General features: G+C 38.0%; 1 protein-coding gene across 1 annotated transcript; it reads left to right on the plus strand.

Annotated features, from left to right (window-relative positions):
- On the plus strand, positions 7362-11569 carry SLITRK1 (SLIT and NTRK like family member 1). Its single transcript, XM_018056457.1, has one exon. It carries the CDS (start codon positions 8272-8274, stop codon positions 10360-10362), a length of 2091 nt encoding a protein of 696 aa, XP_017911946.1. The 5' UTR covers positions 7362-8271; the 3' UTR covers positions 10363-11569.

The raw sequence follows: 18606 nt of genomic DNA on the forward strand, positions 1-18606 counted from the left end.
TTTCATCTAATAATTACCATAAATGTAAGAGTTGCCAATTCCAACTGATTAGAAAATGACATGTTTTCTGCCTTAACAAGTACTATTTAATCTTTTCCCTTGGGTAATTCAAAGTGCCCAATAGGATTTCCATTTTTCATGATGTTGAAATAAAAATTATATGCTAGTACATAGTGCTTGTGCAAAAATCTAAAAGAGATGGTGTTGACCTTTTACATCAGCTGATTAGACATTAGCCATCTACATGTGGTGATTTAATGGCCATCACAAAAACCAATCCACCTCTGTTAATATATCACTCTACCTGGCCTGCAGTAGTGCATGTGATAAGGAGATTTATTCCTCCTGATCAAAACATTGCATATTCAAGAAACAAGAATGAAAATGCAAATGGTGGCACTGGCCATCTTTTTATATTCTGGTATCTTACACAGGGTAAATATTATATGACATTATAATGCCTTCAGTGTATGAATGTTTGTGTGCAGCTTCTGTGTACATGCAAAGATAAATAATTGATATCAACATCTACCTTTTTTGAAAACTATTGAAACAGAATACTGGTATAGTACATTTTTAAATTGTTGTATTATTTTGAAATCTCATGAACACTCTCACATCACAAAGAGTCAAATTTTGGCCTAAAATAAGACCCACAGGAGACATTGTAATGTACATGATAAAGATAGTAATGTAACTAGTGAACAGAGATTTTTAAGTCATATTTTTATCAAAGAAAAAAAAAAGAAGGAAAACAGTTAAGCCTCTTTAAAAATTTGTCACAGTTCCTGAAAGACTGGGCTTTGCAGGTGGCACTAGTGTTAAAGAATACACGTGCCAATGCAGGAGACACAAAAGTAGGCTAAATACCAGAGTGGGGACGATCCCTTGGAAAATGAAATGGCAACCCTTTCCAGTATTCTTGCCTGGAAAATCCTGCTTATAGAGGAGCCTGATGGGCTATAGTCTGTGGTGCCACAAAGAGCTGGACATGACTGAGCGCACCCAAAACACTAATAGAGTAAGAAGTAACATTTTTTATTTTATGCATTTTAAAAGTCCAGTCAATAAGCTGAAGAGGTAAACTCTCTGGGTCTTTGCTAAATCGCTTCAGTAGTGTCTGACTCTGTGCAACCCCATAAACAGCAGCCCACCAGGCTTCCCCGTCCCTGGGATTCTCCAGGCAAGAATACTGGAGTGGGTTGCCATTTCCTTCTCCAATGCATGAAAGTGAAAAGTCAAAGTGAAGTCGCTCAGTCATGTCCAACTCTTTGTGACCCCATGGACTGCAGCCTACCAGGCTCCTCCGCCCATGGGATTTTCCAGGCAAGAGTACTGGAGTGGGTAGCCATTGCCTTCAGACTTTCTTATTTTCAGGTCTTCTAAATTCACAACAGTCAATGTCACAATCTACTTTCTCTTGCAAAAGTACCAATTCATCCCTATTATTAGCATCATTACACATTTGTTGGTTGTCAACCAGGTGCATGGTACTGTACCAACTGTTAAGGGATACACAAAATGTAAGTTAGAAACTCATTTTCTGGAGAAAAAAGGAATTTTATAAATATATGCATGAGAAAATATATCTAGTGCACATAATGCATAGAAAACATGAAACCTAAAAGTCTACCTAAATAATTCATAGATTGTATTTCTTTTCCAAGTTCCTTATTTGTGAATTAATCCTGTCTCCAAGCTTTCTAACTCCTATGGTCTGCTCCACTCAATTTATTGCTGTTGGATTATGCATTGTTGTTCCGTTGCTAAGTTGTGTTTGATTCTTTTTAAACCATATAATATGCCCAGTACTCTGCTAAGTGACAGATATAAAAAGATGAAAAGATTTGACTTCTGCCCTCAAGAATGTTACACTCTGGTGAGAAATCAGTGCCTCAAAACAAATAAATTTTTTTTAAACACAATTTAGTAGCTATTCTATTGTTGGTATTAAAGTGAAAGGGAGTGAAATGCATAAACAACTTGGTATGGAAAGGACTCACAGAACTGACGTTAAGTAAAAATTATATCTCAAATGTTGAACAGGAATGAAGACGGCAATTGATGTATTCTATAAACAATTAGAAATGAAAATGAATTTGTTCAAGTAATAAGGTCAGCATTGGCTTCACTTTAAAAATCCTGAACCAGTGAGAAATATTTTAAATGATAATAAATAATAGTGGCAGGGGTTTAGGGAAATGGGAAATTTCATCTACTGCTCATGGTGTATAAACTGGCAAAAAGTTTGTGTAGGCAATTTGTCAATTTGCATCACCTTTTTCCTAGACTTTGACCTGGCAATCCAACTGCTAGGGATCTGTAATGAGAAGATAAATGATGATGTTTACAATGGCTTATGTACAAGGTTGTTCTTTGCAACGTCATTTATGAGGGCAAAATCTTTAGAAGAACTAAATATCCAACAATGTAGAATTATTTCAAAGAATTGTGTTACATCATGCAAGCAAATTCAGCCCCTAATGTAATATAGTAGTGGATGTTTATTAACACTGAACATTTTCAGAAATAAATGTTAAGTGCAAAAAGTATATTACAAAATATATAGCTTTATGTTCACCATATTAATTTCTGAATGCTGCAACTCTGTGATTTTAATTTTGCTGTGTTGTTGCTCTCAACATTTTTCCAAAATCTAAACAAGTAACATATATATTTCTTTTATCTTAAAATTTTTAATACATATGCTGTAGGAAACAAAAACAGAGCTATTTTTTGTAAGTGATTATCTGCAAGGTCTTTTTTAAAGAATAGAATACGTTCTTAACAGTATGTACTTAAATACCAATTAAAATAATAAACAATTGTACAACTATATGTCCTTAGTTCAGTATAGTATAGTGTATCATAGTGCAAACATATGAGTAACAAAAAACTTTAGTTACCTAATTCATGTTATAATAAAATGAAAAGAAAAAAAGATGATTTTCTTACTTACAAACTTGTATTTTTGATCAGTGTTCTCCCCAATAGGTCCAAAAGAGTGACTTCTATGAGACTTTGTGGGAAATCAGTTTCAACTCCAAGATGATTGAAATTAAGACACAGGCAATATAAACTTAAAGTGATATGAAAATGAGAAAATGATACTTCAGGACATAATGTAAAATTGGGAAAATACCTTGATATGTCCTACTAAGTTTACTGTTTATTTGATGATACAGTATGTACGTTTTGAAAATCAACTTACTATAAAAGAAATATTTTTAAAATATTTTATTGTTTTGCCTTTCAGAAGTTATATAATGTAATAATTATCTTGGCACACTCCACTCCTAGAATATTATTTATATGTAAAAAGAAGATATGGAGCAATTGGAAATCTTACATTCTAAACATATTAGTTTGTAGGTATAATTGATTTATTTCCTTGTCTCTTAGTTTTTACAGTTGTTCCCAGAAGCAAGAATTCCAATAACTCCTTTATCTTACGAACTTTAGGAAAGCATAGTATAGATTAAACTCAGAACTAGTGAGTTCTGTTTACAGTGGCTCTTACATTTATTCTTGGCCTCAAGCCCTAGTGAATATGCAAATACATGAACAAAAAATCCTAAATCCAAATATGAAAAATGTAAGGAATAATGAGACACTAGACTTTTACTGAAATTATTTTTTAGAGAATTGGATTGAGAAAAAAAGTCCTTCAAGAGACCAAAAATCTGCAAGCTCCAAAGATTTAATTTAGTAATAAGGAAACTGACTCAGGGAGAGCTGAACTAAGGTAACAGCATTGCATATTTAGAATAGATAGAGATTTAGGGTTGAGAGTAAAAATTTGACTCATGAGGGTGTAGCTTTGTTATCTTTGCCAGTATCAACAGATGTTATTTAATCTTGGTATATAACTCAAATATACCTCAGTTTCAGCTTCAACACTTATAAAATAGGAGAATGATATCACTATACATGAATAAATTTCAGTATTTCCCTCTGGAATAAAAAGTAGTGTGGATAGGAAAGATTAAAAATGAACTTCTTATGTATGATTTTGTATTTCTTAAAAATATTACTTTTATAATTAAAAATCAAATGGAATACTTAAAAATTATTGTAAGGATTATATACTGAGGAATAAAAGGATATAAAATTAATGTTTGCTGTAAATTCTACTTTTTCATCTTAAATATGCAGTGCACATATGGAAGTGTCTGGAAATTTGATGTCATTTGCGAAAAAAAAGAGATCATTAACAGATAGCCCCTTTCCGTTAATGACTTTGTGATGTTTACATCATACTTGTGTCACTTGAGAGATGAACCTATTTGAGAAAGAATAAGAAAAAGAAAAGAACTTTGAATGATGCAGTTGAAGTACTTTTGGCCACAGCATAAAAATGAAACTATAGTCCTGAGCAAATATTATCAATTCTCATCATCATCTGGAGTGTCCTTTATCTCTGGCTCCTGAGATCATCTGTTATAAGAGGCAAAGCAATTGAAGTAGTTCACTTGAACTCAAATAGATATTGTAGAACCCTTTTATGAAGAGTTCATGCCTAAGAAATGTTCCCCTAAGGCATTAGAAATGTTTAGATCACATACACATTCCCTATTTTTTTTTTTTACTATGCACCAAGAAATGTACTGTTGTTTTATTTGAAGAGTTATCCTTCCAGAAAGGTGGATGTACTTTTCTTGATTGCATTATTTCTCTGAAATATATTTATTATAAAAATAATTATGAAGACTTTTACCAACTCATTAACAAGGGTACATTTTCCATTGATCTATATGTGTGTGACTGTTCTCTGCTTACAAATTTGGTAGTGGATATGTTCATAGAGGCGATAGGTGGCTCAGTGGTAAAGAATCCACATGCCAATGCAGGAGACACAGGAGACGAGGGTTCGATCCCTGGGTGGGGAAGATCCCAGAAATGGCATTCCACTCCAGTGTTACTGCCTGGAAAAATCCTATGGGCAGAAGAGCCTGGTGGGTTACAGTCCATGGGGTGACAAAGAGTCAGACACAACTGAGCATGCACTTATTGGGCTATCCCACACAGGCAGAGGTTTAAAAAAAGCTATTTGAAGATGGTAGAATTGGACAAAAAGTGTGTAAGATACTGAAACAGGAAAATCCTGTCCATAAATTTTCCAGCATGATTGGTGCTTTGAGAGGCAAGAAACAAACGGGAGAGGAAAGAAGCAATCAGGAGAGAAAGATACAGAGTTTATGGGTGGGGGAGGGGTGGATTCTGAATATCAATTGTTTATTATCCCAACACTGTTTATTTAAATACATCCTTTCAGCTTCTTCGCATAAAGTATTTATTCAACAAGTTAATAAATATGTAACCAATTAAGCATTAAAGTGTGATTTTTAGATGATTATCATCAATATTTTTCTTCCCAAATAGCCAGCATTTTCCTGTCTCCTTCAGAGTCTTGCCACAGATACTGCAGGACTCTGCCCTCCTCTCTCAGGGTGGTTTCTGGGGCCAAGAAGTTTCAGATCTGAGTCCTCTTACAAAGAAACTAATATCCTCCACCCCATCTGTAGTTCTCAACTGCATAGCATTATTTTTGAGAAAAGGTTTCAAATTGATTAAGCTCTTTTCCCTGTTCCTTCAAGTGGTAGTAGGTTAAGGTAAACAAGAACGATTGTTTTTAGAAGCATAATAGATTGTCTGAAAAAAGGCCTTTCAGTCTCTCCCTCTTTCTCTTTCTCCTCTCTCTCAAACACACACACACTCACACATACACACTATACAGAGCTGAACCTTCATCCATGACTCCCCACTGAATTTTACCAGAATATAACAACATATTTGATTATATGAAAATATTATATATAGATATGATAACTGTCCCTCCCCAATTATCACCTTCTGGTCCTGGTGTAAGAAATCTCCTCTACATTTCCCTGAATTTTCCCAACCCCTTTCCTTCCCCCCCCCCAAACTTTCACGCTTTAGCCTTTTCCAAATGCGTGATCCTTGAATATTTGATCTTTTATGCAGCTTATTAGAGACTTGTAACAGCTGTCCAACTTGTGTAAGGCCTAATTAAAAGGGAAACTGACATGAACATAGTATTCCTGCTTAGACTGAAGAAAGAACCAAACAACATTTTTTTTAAGTCCTGTAAATTCCAAACACTAAAACGATGCACACAATTTTTAGCAGTGTTGATGAGAAAGGTGTTGACTCTGGTAAGTCAGCAAAACAGCCTTCAGAGAGAAGCTGCATTTCATATTCTCCCCCCTCCCAGATGTTAATAGAACTTGGTTTTTATAAGCTCTATCTAAGTTTGAAGAACCTATGGATTCCTTCTCCAGGAAAGCCTGAGTACATTGCCCTGGCAGCACCACTGACCCAGCAAAGAGCAACTGGCCAGTACCTGAATAATGTTTGCACAGAGCTTTGGAGACTGGAGATTTCTCTCTCTCTCTAGCAAAATGCAACTGGTTATTTACTTGTATGCATTTTAAATTCCTCCAAATGGATGCAGAAACTTTGTGTGTTTGAGAGATTGAGGGAGTGTGTGTGTGTGTGTTTGTGGTGTGCATGCATCAGTCTGCCAGTGGGTTTTTAAGAGCACTCAGGAATCATACTGGGATTTTTCCCTGCCCCCTCCCTTCTTTTCCTGTTCTCAGTGAATGCTTTTGGGTCTGGAATCAAAGATGCAAGCGTACATTGTGTTTTCACCCTGTAGACTTAAGTAATATTCAAGAAATATCAGAAAAACCTAACTCTCAAAGACCAAATTGACTAAAATTCTATAACAAGTTTTAAAAAGTATGTGCCTAAATTACATATCTCACAGCAAAAAAAAAAGTATACCCAAATTTATAATGTAAAATATATATGATATGAATGTATGTTCCAAATAGCCACTTTCAATATGCTAAAATAAAAAAAATTGGGGGGGGGGTTCTCAAAGACATCAAATAGCATAAAACATTATACTGCAAAGACGGAAGAAATGCATTTAAAGCACCGATGAAAATGGCGTGCGGTATAATTACCTCAAATTGCTGTTCGCTTGACACCCTGACACTAATTTTATTCAAGCCATCGGGAAATAAATGTTTTAAAAGCACTCTTTCCAAACGCCGGAGCTAGTGGGGGCTGTGAGTTCGTTAAGGAAAGGAAAGGGTAAAGTTTTCAGCACGCAAAAAGAATTAAATAATCCTTTTAAAATCAGCATCTTTGTGAATCGCCAGCCTTTAATGCCCACATTTTTAACGCTTGCCCTGTACGTGGATTGATTTTTTTTTTTTTTTTTTTCCTTCAGCATTCCCTCACCAGATGGATTTTTGCTACTGCAGATCAGCAGAGGGTGTCAGATCTTTGAGTGCACCAGGCTGGAACGAACAGAGCTTCTTAGCAACTCTCTTCTCCCCCCTCCCTATTCTCGCGTTCTCTCCCTCCCTCAGACAGCTCCCCCCAACCACCCGCCCTCCGCCCCCTCCACGTAATTCCGAAAGAGCAGAAGAAAGAGAAGGAGAACAAGAAAAGAAGAGCTAGTAACTGAGAGAGAGCCGGAGTCCAGGAAAAAAAGAAAAAAAAGGCTGAAGAGGACCGAAGGGGAGGAAAGGGAAAGGATGGACAGCCACAAAACGCAGCGATTGCGGAAAATTTCCAGCGCCATTGGTTCGGCAGCGTGAGTCCTTCGGTCCGGCGTGATTTCAGCACCGGGGGGACTGGACAGCACCTCGGGGGGACTCCTGGGCAACCCGCAGCCACGGCAGGAACTCCATCAAGCAGCCTCAACAACAGATGCCACTGAAAACCCTGCTTTGTATCAGAGAGGCAAGGTCAGTCCGACGCACAGCCATGCACAGGCAGTGCGCCTGTACTACGCTGCAAACCCTCTGCTTGTTTCTCTAACATGCACTTGCTTCTAATTACCAGCATTGTTCCCTTTCTGATTAGTGAGGAACTAGGCAAGAGTCTGTAAGGGTGTATTTTTAATTTATATGTACATATTTAACTTCTTTTTCGTTATCTTTAAAGGGTTGAGAGGGAGTGGGGTTATTGGTTCTACTTTTTTTTTTTTTTTTGCTTGCCTTGCACTACTGTGCCTGAATAGTTTGTAGATATAATTATTGACTGGCGCCTGGGTTGTTGCAGTGCGGGGGGGTTAGGGAGGAAAGAATCCACCCCCACCCCCCCAAACCCTTTTCTTCTCCTTCTCTGGGTTCGGACATTGGAGCACTAAATGAACTTGAATTGTGTCTGTGGCGAGCAGGATGGTCGCTGTTACTTTGTGATGAGATCGGGGATGAATTGCTCGCTTTAAAAATGCTGCTTTGGATTCTGTTGCTGGAGACGTCTCTTTGTTTTGCCGCTGGAAACGTTACAGGGGACGTTTGCAAAGAGAAGATCTGCTCCTGCAATGAGATAGAAGGGGACCTACACGTAGACTGTGAAAAAAAGGGCTTCACAAGTCTGCAGCGTTTCACCGCCCCGACTTCCCAGTTTTACCATCTATTTCTGCATGGCAATTCCCTCACTCGACTTTTCCCTAATGAGTTCGCTAACTTTTATAATGCGGTTAGTTTGCACATGGAAAACAATGGCTTGCATGAAATCGTTCCTGGGGCTTTTCTGGGACTGCAGCTGGTGAAAAGGCTGCACATCAACAACAACAAGATCAAGTCTTTTCGAAAGCAGACTTTTCTGGGGCTGGACGATCTGGAATACCTCCAGGCTGATTTTAATTTATTACGGGATATAGACCCGGGGGCCTTCCAGGACTTGAACAAGCTGGAGGTACTCATTTTAAATGACAATCTCATCAGCACCCTACCTGCCAACGTGTTCCAGTATGTGCCCATCACCCACCTGGACCTCCGGGGAAACAGGCTGAAAACACTGCCCTACGAAGAGGTCTTGGAGCAAATCCCTGGCATTGCTGAGATCCTGCTAGAGGATAACCCATGGGACTGCACCTGTGATCTGCTCTCCCTGAAAGAATGGCTGGAAAACATTCCCAAAAATGCCCTGATCGGCCGAGTGGTCTGTGAAGCCCCCACCAGACTGCAGGGCAAAGACCTCAATGAAACCACTGAACAGGACTTGTGTCCTTTGAAACACAGAGTGGATTCTAGTCTCCCGGCTCCCCCTGCCCAAGAAGAGACCTTTCCCCCTGGCCCCCTGCCAACTCCCTTCAAGACAAATGGGCAAGAAGATCATGCTACCCCAGGGTCGGCTCCAAATGGAGGTACAAAGATCCCAGGCAACTGGCAGATCAAAATCAGACCCACGGCAGCGATAGGGACCGGCAGCGCCAGAAACAAACCCCCAGCCAACGGCTTGCCCTGCCCTGGGGGCTGCAGCTGCGACCACATCCCGGGGTCGGGTTTAAAGATGAACTGCAACAACCGGAACGTGAGTAGCTTGGCTGATTTGAAGCCCAAGCTCTCCAACGTGCAGGAGCTCTTCCTGCGAGATAACAAGATCCACAGCATCCGAAAATCGCACTTTGTGGATTACAAGAACCTCATTCTGTTGGATCTGGGCAACAACAACATCGCCACCGTAGAGAACAACACTTTTAAGAACCTTTTAGACCTCAGGTGGCTGTATATGGACAGCAACTACCTGGACACGCTGTCCCGGGAGAAATTCGCTGGGCTGCAAAACCTCGAGTACCTGAATGTGGAGTACAACGCGATCCAGCTCATCCTTCCAGGCACCTTCAACGCCATGCCCAAACTAAGGATTCTCATTCTCAACAACAACTTGCTGAGGTCCCTACCCGTGGACGTGTTTGCTGGGGTCTCGCTGTCTAAACTCAGCCTGCACAACAATTACTTCATGTACCTTCCAGTGGCCGGGGTGCTGGACCAGTTAACCTCTATCATCCAGATAGACCTGCACGGAAACCCCTGGGAGTGCTCCTGTACCATTGTGCCTTTCAAGCAATGGGCAGAACGCCTGGGTTCCGAAGTGCTGATGAGCGACCTCAAGTGTGAGACGCCGGTGAACTTCTTTAGGAAGGATTTCATGCTCCTCTCCAATGACGAGATCTGCCCCCAGCTGTACGCGAGAATCTCGCCCACGTTAACTTCGCACAGTAAAAACAGCACTGGGTTGGCGGAGACCGGGACGCACTCCAACTCCTACTTAGACACCAGCAGGGTGTCCATCTCCGTGTTGGTCCCAGGACTGCTGCTGGTGTTTGTCACCTCCGCCTTCACTGTGGTGGGCATGCTCGTGTTTATCCTGAGGAATCGAAAGCGGTCCAAGAGAAGGGACGCCAACTCCTCGGCGTCCGAGATTAATTCCCTACAGACAGTCTGTGACTCTTCCTACTGGCACAATGGGCCTTACAACGCAGATGGGGCCCACAGAGTGTACGACTGTGGCTCCCACTCGCTCTCAGACTAAGACACCTAGCCTGGGTAAAGCAGAGGCGAGAGGAGGAGGGGAAGGATGGAGATGCCCCTCCACGGCCCCACTCTGCCCGCATCCCTGGGGGTGGGGTAGATCGGAGGAGCCCACACCCAAGTTCAGCGCGCCCCGAGGCTTGATGGACAAAAGTAAATAGATAACTATGGACTCGCTCGACGCAGAGGGTCTGACCCCTTTAGTTCCCTTCTGGAAACAAAGAGCAGACTGTGGTGAGCTGGCAGAGCGCTGCCAACTCGCTCTTTGCTGCAGCCCCTTTTGACAAAGCCCAGCAGGAGCCCTGCTCAGAGCTGAGACGGTGCCCCTCCCCGCGGGGGAGGGGCTGGAGGGGATGGCTGCCGCGGTCCTATACATATATACATATACCTACATCTATATAGAGAGATAGATTATCTATTTTTCCCCCTGTGGATTAGCCCCGTGAGAAGGCGGGGGCGCGATGGCTCCCTGTTGGCTACGGAGGGATGGGCGGTTGCACGAAGGCATGAATGTATTGTAAATAAGTAACTTTGACTTCTGACAAAAAGTGCTGCATGGCTCGCATGGAATCCACGCGCTCCAGGGACGCTGCCCTCCCAGCGACTGGGGACCCCGTCACGTTCACAGCACCCACCCTCTTACCTGATAAGTCCCATCATATCAAACTTTCTATAAACAAAAATACAGCATAATCAGAAAGTGCCATTTCGCCATTATTTGTGATCGGTAGGCAGTTCAGAGCGTTACGTTTACTGTGAACAACAACAACAAATGTAAAGGTTTTATTTAGGATATTTGCATGGCTAGTCATCAGTCCATTTTATGAGTTAAAAATGTATTTTGTTGAGCAAAGTTTTTATGGGTTGTTTTGGGTTTTCCTTTATTTTGATGGTGATTTTTCTTTTGGAGGGGGAATATTTTTCTATACATATCCAATAATGCCTTCCATCTGAATGTAAAATAAGTACCCATGATTTCTATTATAGTATCAGTGTAATTATTAAAAAAAAAGATTTTGAGGCAGTTAAGCATGACCAATTAATGTCACTCTAGTGCTTAGGCTGCGATCCTATGGTAGCAATTCTGTGCTGGTGTAAATCTTACTTATAAAGTAGGAAAAAAGAACCGAGGAAGCACGTGGAACTTACTAATTCTATTCGAGGATTTTATAATGGCATATTTTTTCAGTATTAAAGTGAAAATGTTTTCAACTCTGGGTCCTTACATTTTTCCAGCTTCGTATTTGCAACATGGTAAATTGGATTTGCGGTGGAAGGGATGCGGGAGGGGGGTGGCTGGGAGTGGATCCCTTTAAGAGCTACATTAAGGCTCTATCTTTAATCCTCTCAGCTTTTTGCCCTTTAGTAGCTCCCCTCCCCCTCCATCCCCGCCGGGACTTTTCCAGCTTTCCCCTGTGGTTAAGTAAGGTCTTTCCCCGACACACCCCCTCCCCCTCCCTCCCCCCCCCATCCTTATGCGGCAGTGAATCCCTTTATTAATACTGGAAATCCCTGGCTGCTGCTGCTGATGCTGCTGCACACACTGCAGATATGTTAAGGATGTTAGTAGTGATTTGATTTAATTGACTGTCTAGATCGGTCTCATTAAACAGTGGAGGTTTCATTGGTCAGCACTCTTTGATGAAAGACAGCCCTAATGACTGGCATTTGAGATGCTGCTGGCATTTTGAATTCAACATCTGCTGAAAACGGTAAAACTAATTAGTGCCCACCCACCCTGCCCGCCCCAGCAACTGCATATTGAAATTTGTTAAAGCACTCATCTTTATGGAAATCAATCATTATCCTAAAGAAGTGTTTCTCTGCCATCATTCGGATTTCTGGTTGTGGCCCAGTAATTAACAAGAAAAGCATTGAACTGTTTGAATTTTATGAGCCAGTGTAACTCTGGCCTCAATCATATTCCTCTGGGATTTCTAAGCAGTCTATTTTATCAGCAGTTAGGGGACAGAACAGCAAATAAAACCACAGTGTTGATGGGGTCTGCATTCCACCACATATCCACCTTTGAGAAGTATGTTAAAAGACTGCAGACCACAGATTTAAACACACACGCATACACACACACACACACACACACACACAATTGTAGGATTGTAAATCAGCCATTGAAAGCCCCCAGAGCAGTTGTAAGATTTGCCTTCTAGAACTCATATTCTAAAGAGAAGAAATTTCCCAGAACAGTGATGTTCTAGAGTATGTATTATTTATTTTAACGCTTTTTAAATAAAATCTTTATTATAAACCATGACTATTCCTAAGGCCATTCATCATTTTCTCTCTTGATTCTTTTGTTTGTGGAATGCATTTCATAGTAGTGTGATTGTAAGCTACTATTCTTTGACAAATATTATGGGTTGTTATTTATTTATTTAATCATTTTTCATGTCAAGACCTTAATTCTTTTATGGAAAGACAGCTGGGTTCCTGATAGGCAATCAACAGATTTACTCTCGATGAAAAAGTTGGGAGAGAGAATGAATTATATATTCAAGGATTCTATGACCTTAAAAAGGAGAGGAAAAGATGGCAGGTGTTCTATGTTTTTAGTGGAAAGTGACCCCTGAAAGACACCTAGTGAGGCATGCTGGTAATTTTTAAACTGATACATTAGTTTAAGTCAGGAAAATAGAACTTCTGGTAGAAGGTGTGTGCTGGGACCTGAGCTTTCCTTCATACTAATTAAAACAAAATTAAAATATAGAAGGCAAAGTTTAAAGTGTTTTTTAAATATTAGCTTCAGTGGTTTTTGACTGGTCATTGTGTACCAGACATGCACTAAGTGGTTTACAGAATTGTTTAATTTACCCTTCACAAGCACCGAATAATAAGATGTTGCTATTTTCATTACACCAATGAGAAAATTGAGGTTTAAGGAGAGTAGGCAATAACTCAGATCTCATAAATAGTGGGGCTGTATTTAAACCCAATTATCCTCATACACCAAAAACTCACTCTGTGTATGGAGTAGTCTTATACATTTACTTGTTAACTTCTTAAAGAATACTATCCTTTTTATAAATACAGTATAAAAATGAAGGACCCTGGGTGTATCTTCTTAATTCAGTGCGGATTGTTGGCCCTTATATTTTCAATTTGTCTTGCAACAGAAAGCATTGTCCTATATTTGAAGGACATAACTTTAGTGTGTTCTCCAAGACTGTGTAAGAAGACTTAACATAAAAGAAAAAAGATGAGTGTGCATTATGAATTCATGAATTATATAAATTCAAGTCAAATGTAAATTATCAATATATTGATACTAAAATATTAGGGTGATCAAATATTATAATACATAATATGTTAAAAATCTATGTAGAAAAGATATTCATTATTTCATAGAAAAGAACTTTTATTATTTATTTAGACCATGTTTTATTTAGTTTGATAAAGTACCACTGTCACAATTATATAAACTAAAATATAGTAAATATACTTTTTAGTTTGCAGGGTATATAATACCATATAATTTTCATTTAGGAGTACTTAGCTTCTCTTCATTTTAACATAAAATGCTCATATAACTGTAGTTACCATGTGCTTTAGTTAAGATATCTTGTTCCCAGTTAAATCATCCCATAATTCATCAAAGTAAAAGAGATTTTAGTTGGGCCAGATGGAAAAGGAGGAAAGAAGATATCTTGTTCAGTTCCACTGCTTTAAAGAAAGTAGTACCTTCTGTGGCTGCTGGTGTAACTAAGAATATACTAGAATTTAAGTTGTTGCCATAGAAATTTATTGTTTAACCTTTCTTACATGTTTACAGAGTAGGAAGTTAGAATAGCTGATCTAATATTCTATAACAGGATTCTTTTTCTTATCTTTGTTTACATTAAATGTAATTAAAATTGTCAGGCATTTTAATACATGTCAAAAGTATATTGGCGATTTCAAGGACAGTTTGTTAATTTGGCTTTTTCCAGGGTTGTAGATAGATATAATTGGCATGTACAGAGACATGGATGAATTTGCAAGTTTGAATAGGGAAGTGTATGTTTTTAATGTGTTGGTAGAATGGAAGGCAATGGCACCCCACTCCAGTACTCTTGCCTGGAAAATCCCATGGATGGAGGAGCCTGGTGGGCTGTGGTCCATGGGGTCGCTAAGAGTCGGATATGACTGAGCGACTTCACTTTCACTTTTCACTTTCATGCATTGGAGAAGGAAATGGCAACCCACTCCAGTGTTCTTGCCTGAAGAATCCCGGGGATGGGGGAGCCTGGTGGGCTTCCGTCTATGGGGTCGCACACAGTCGGACACGACTGAAGCGACTTAGCAGCACCAGCAGCAGAATGCTACATAGAATGCTTTCTAATTTAACTCTTCTGATAGCTAAATTTTAAATATCAGTTTTTTTTATTTGTATGCTTATTTGACCAAAAAAATGGAAATATAAAATGTGCAAAAATTCAGTTTTAGCACATGTTCACTTTTGGTTTATTATTTCAATCTATTCTAAATGCAGCATATTATTTAAATTTTAAAAGATGAGCTGTGTATGATATCAACAGGTATAGTAAATGCATACTCAGAATTACCAAGATATATGAGTTGTTTAAATTTGGCCCAGAACCATAAAGAAAGGCGGCTACATTAAATAAATTTCATTTAATCTCCTGGCATTGTCTTACAACTCTAAAGTCACCAAAAATATGATTATAAAAGGTGATATACAAGACATGCAGGACTTTCTTGGTGTTGAGAGTGTTTCAAAGAAATGCCACTAAATGATTTCCTGAAAGCACATTTCACAAACAGAGCCATCATGAAATCTGAATCAATATCGACTCTGTTCTGGCCTATCAAAATTTGATTGAGTTTCAGGAAAAAATTAAATAGTTAAGATAATAACAGATGAGGTGTTTTAAGAATTGTAGCTTTATAATGAAATGGACCATTGAAGGAATCATCTTCATTTATTAAAGCCCAGGATCACCATTTGTCCTCAATTGATTGGCAATGTCCAGTTTATTGGTTTAGACTTCAAATATCTAAATGATCACTATTCTCATTCCATTTGGTTGCTAAATATAAACTATATTAATACCTCAAAAATAATAATTTTTTCTATTTAAAAGCTTACAGTGTAATTATCTAATAATTGAAAGAATTTTGAATGAGTTAGAACCTAAATATTAAATTGGCAACAATAACTGGGTACTTGTATGAAAAATATTGTAGAAGCTCTCTTATAGCAGTTCTAACCTCAAGGAGTTCACAACCTACAAAGATGAGATACATACATCATTCTAATTGTATAATAGTACATCATCAATAATTTTTAAATGATGTGATGCCACTAGAAAATTTTGTTTTTACCTTTTAAGTAATGTAGGATTTTGGCCATTTGGATGATTACAGTTGTCACATAAGTTTTGGAGAAGGCAGTGGCAACCTACTCCAGTGCTCTTGCCTGGAAAATCCCATGGACGGAGGAGCCTGGTGGGCTGCAGTCCATGGGGTCGCAAAGAGTCGGACACGACTAAGCGACTTCACTTTCACTTTTCACTTTCATGTATTGGAGAAGGAAATGGAAATCCACTCCAGTGTTCTTGCCTGGAGAATCCCAGGGACGGGGAAGCCTGGTGGGTATGCCGTCTGTTGGGTCGCACAGAGTCAGACACGACCAAAGCTACTTAGCAGCAGCAGCAGCAGCAGCAGCATAAGTTTTACCTCTTGTTCAAAGAGTTGAAAATCCTAAAACAGTGTTCTAAAATGAAAGAGATACTTGCATTACTTTGCTAGGCTTATTTTCATTTATTCTTTTGTAAAATGGGAATAATGTCTGCTATTTTGTAAGTTCACTATGACTTTTCTAACTAATCCTTGTAAGAAGAAACCATCAAATAAGTTTTTATTTTAGCAAATGAATGACAGATGATTTTCAATGTTAGTTACTTGAGAAATCAAATATAAATTTAGAAACTTGAATAAAATAGTTTATAGTATCATAAGAGTTACAGAATAGCTGTTTCTGGGTATTTGATTTGTGTCATTTACAGTATACATAATATAGATAACAAAAGCTTTAATATATTACATACACTTGAAAATTTTTATGGTAAAGCTAATGTTCCCCTAGCCATTTCTTATTTAGTAAAACCCAACCTTCAATTATCTAGTAATGTGTTCCAGGTGGACAAGTCCAAGGTTTAACAAGCAGAAAGCAATAGGCAAGTTGTGCATTTACTAACTTCTATGCATTATTCTCTTTGCCCCAAGCTCCATTTCTTTTCTTGACAGAAGAATACAGGAAGGAAGCATGTTCAGCTGCAGCATATCAATAGAAAAAAATCAATATATAGTGAAAAATGAGAAGTGCCTGAACTGTAGATGGTCAATCAACAGTGCAGAGAAACAAGTTTCTCTGCTTCCTAGGAAAGGGGGATGAGAGGAAAGGGTGACTGTTACCATAACAATAATGACTCTTACCAGATTCTGTGATATTCATTGTAAAATTTTCTTTTTTAAATCAATATCTTAATATTTCCAAACTGCATATGATGCAAAAATTTATGCTCATTTTTATAATAGTAATCTGATTTGAATAGTATGTGTAAATATGTAGAAATTTTGGCCACTTCTCCATAAGGTCTCAAGAGTTGGACACAACTTAGTGACTAAACCAACCAACATAAAATAATAAGATTATAACATAGCAAGTGAATTTGAAATAATGACATTGCCTATACATTATTGTAAAATTCACATGCTTAGTCCAAGCATTTTTATTTATTAAAATAATCATTTTATATGCTTTAAGTAATCCTATATGACTAAATTACTACAGTATCTAAAATATTTTGTTGTATGATATGTACAATGATATCAAATAATAATTATTTGCTAATATCTATTTGTTAATTTAGATGGTTTCTGCAGCTAATCTGATAAAGTGGTAAATCCAGTTAACTTTGCTAATTGGATACATTTAACACCAGTTTGGATTTCTGTGGCTATATGTTTGAGTATGGCTTTGTCATTACTGAGTTGGAAATTTATGTTATGAACTTTACAAGGTTTCTCAATAATGGATCTAAATTGGCTTAACTCATTATCAGATGAATCTAAAGGGAATGAAATTACTAAAGCAAAGAGTTTAATTCTATTAATCCCTCTGCTTCCTGAATAACTAAATATGCTCTGATGTCTCAATAAATGCTTTAATGAGGGAACTTAGCTTTATTATTATTATTATTATTAGTGAGGATCAGAAAATGTTACATTTTAAATTTTTCAGCTAAACTTTGGACAGGATTTGTTTTTTTTCACCAGAATGGTCAGGATTCCAACAATCAGGTTTCATGTTACAGATGGTATTTGGTATAATTAGACATTAAGAAATGGCAAGCAGAGTATTCTAGGAGAATATTACATACACCCTTATGATACAATATTATCAGGAATAAGACGAAGTCAAGAAACTAACAGCTGGAAACAGTAATAATCCCAGAAAAAATGAATTACATGAAACATCATGTTACTATTATAACTTTAAATTTATAATACCAAATTAAGAAGAAAGTCAGATCAGAGCCCGTTTTAAAAGTCTTTGCATAAGCATGACATCACTTATAGCCAGCCCAAAACTATTCATGCCCCAAGCTTTGTACAATATAGTACCTTTTTTTCAACATCCCCACATGGCTAGTCAACTTGGTGTCTATTAAATTTCTATCCCTGAAAGCCCAATTTATATACTTGATTAGTAATCAAATTCATAATTAGAAACAGAATGAGTTTCTTTTATAAGTGCATGGTTTTTAATTCATGATATTTTAAACTAGTATGACATATTTTCAGAAGAGATACTTCAGTCCAAAATATTGAGAAAAATTTTGACTATAGCTTTTATAGTAATGCATTCATAGATACTAGTACAATTGCTGAAAAGTAATAGCTCATTTTTTTTTAAATTTTGATCATTCACTTGTATACTTCATCTGGGAATCACAACTATCAACTTAACAAGCCAGATTCTCTTAACTCTTACAAGATAGGACAGTACCAAATTTGTTCAGATGCCTTAACCAGGAAATAGTAATATAGTGCTTTTGAATTTCTCAGTTATTTCTGCTCTCAATTCTCTTTTTTTAAAATTTGTTTATTTATTTATTTTTTGGAGGGTATTTACTTTACAATATTGTATTGGTTTTGCCATACATTGACAATAGCTCAGTTTTCAAAGTAAGCTGCTAGTGGTAGCTGTATGTACCATGTAGCG

This window comes from Capra hircus, chromosome 12 (genome assembly GCF_001704415.2).
Source record: "Capra hircus breed San Clemente chromosome 12, ASM170441v1, whole genome shotgun sequence".
NCBI classification, from domain to species: domain Eukaryota; kingdom Metazoa; phylum Chordata; class Mammalia; order Artiodactyla; family Bovidae; genus Capra; species Capra hircus.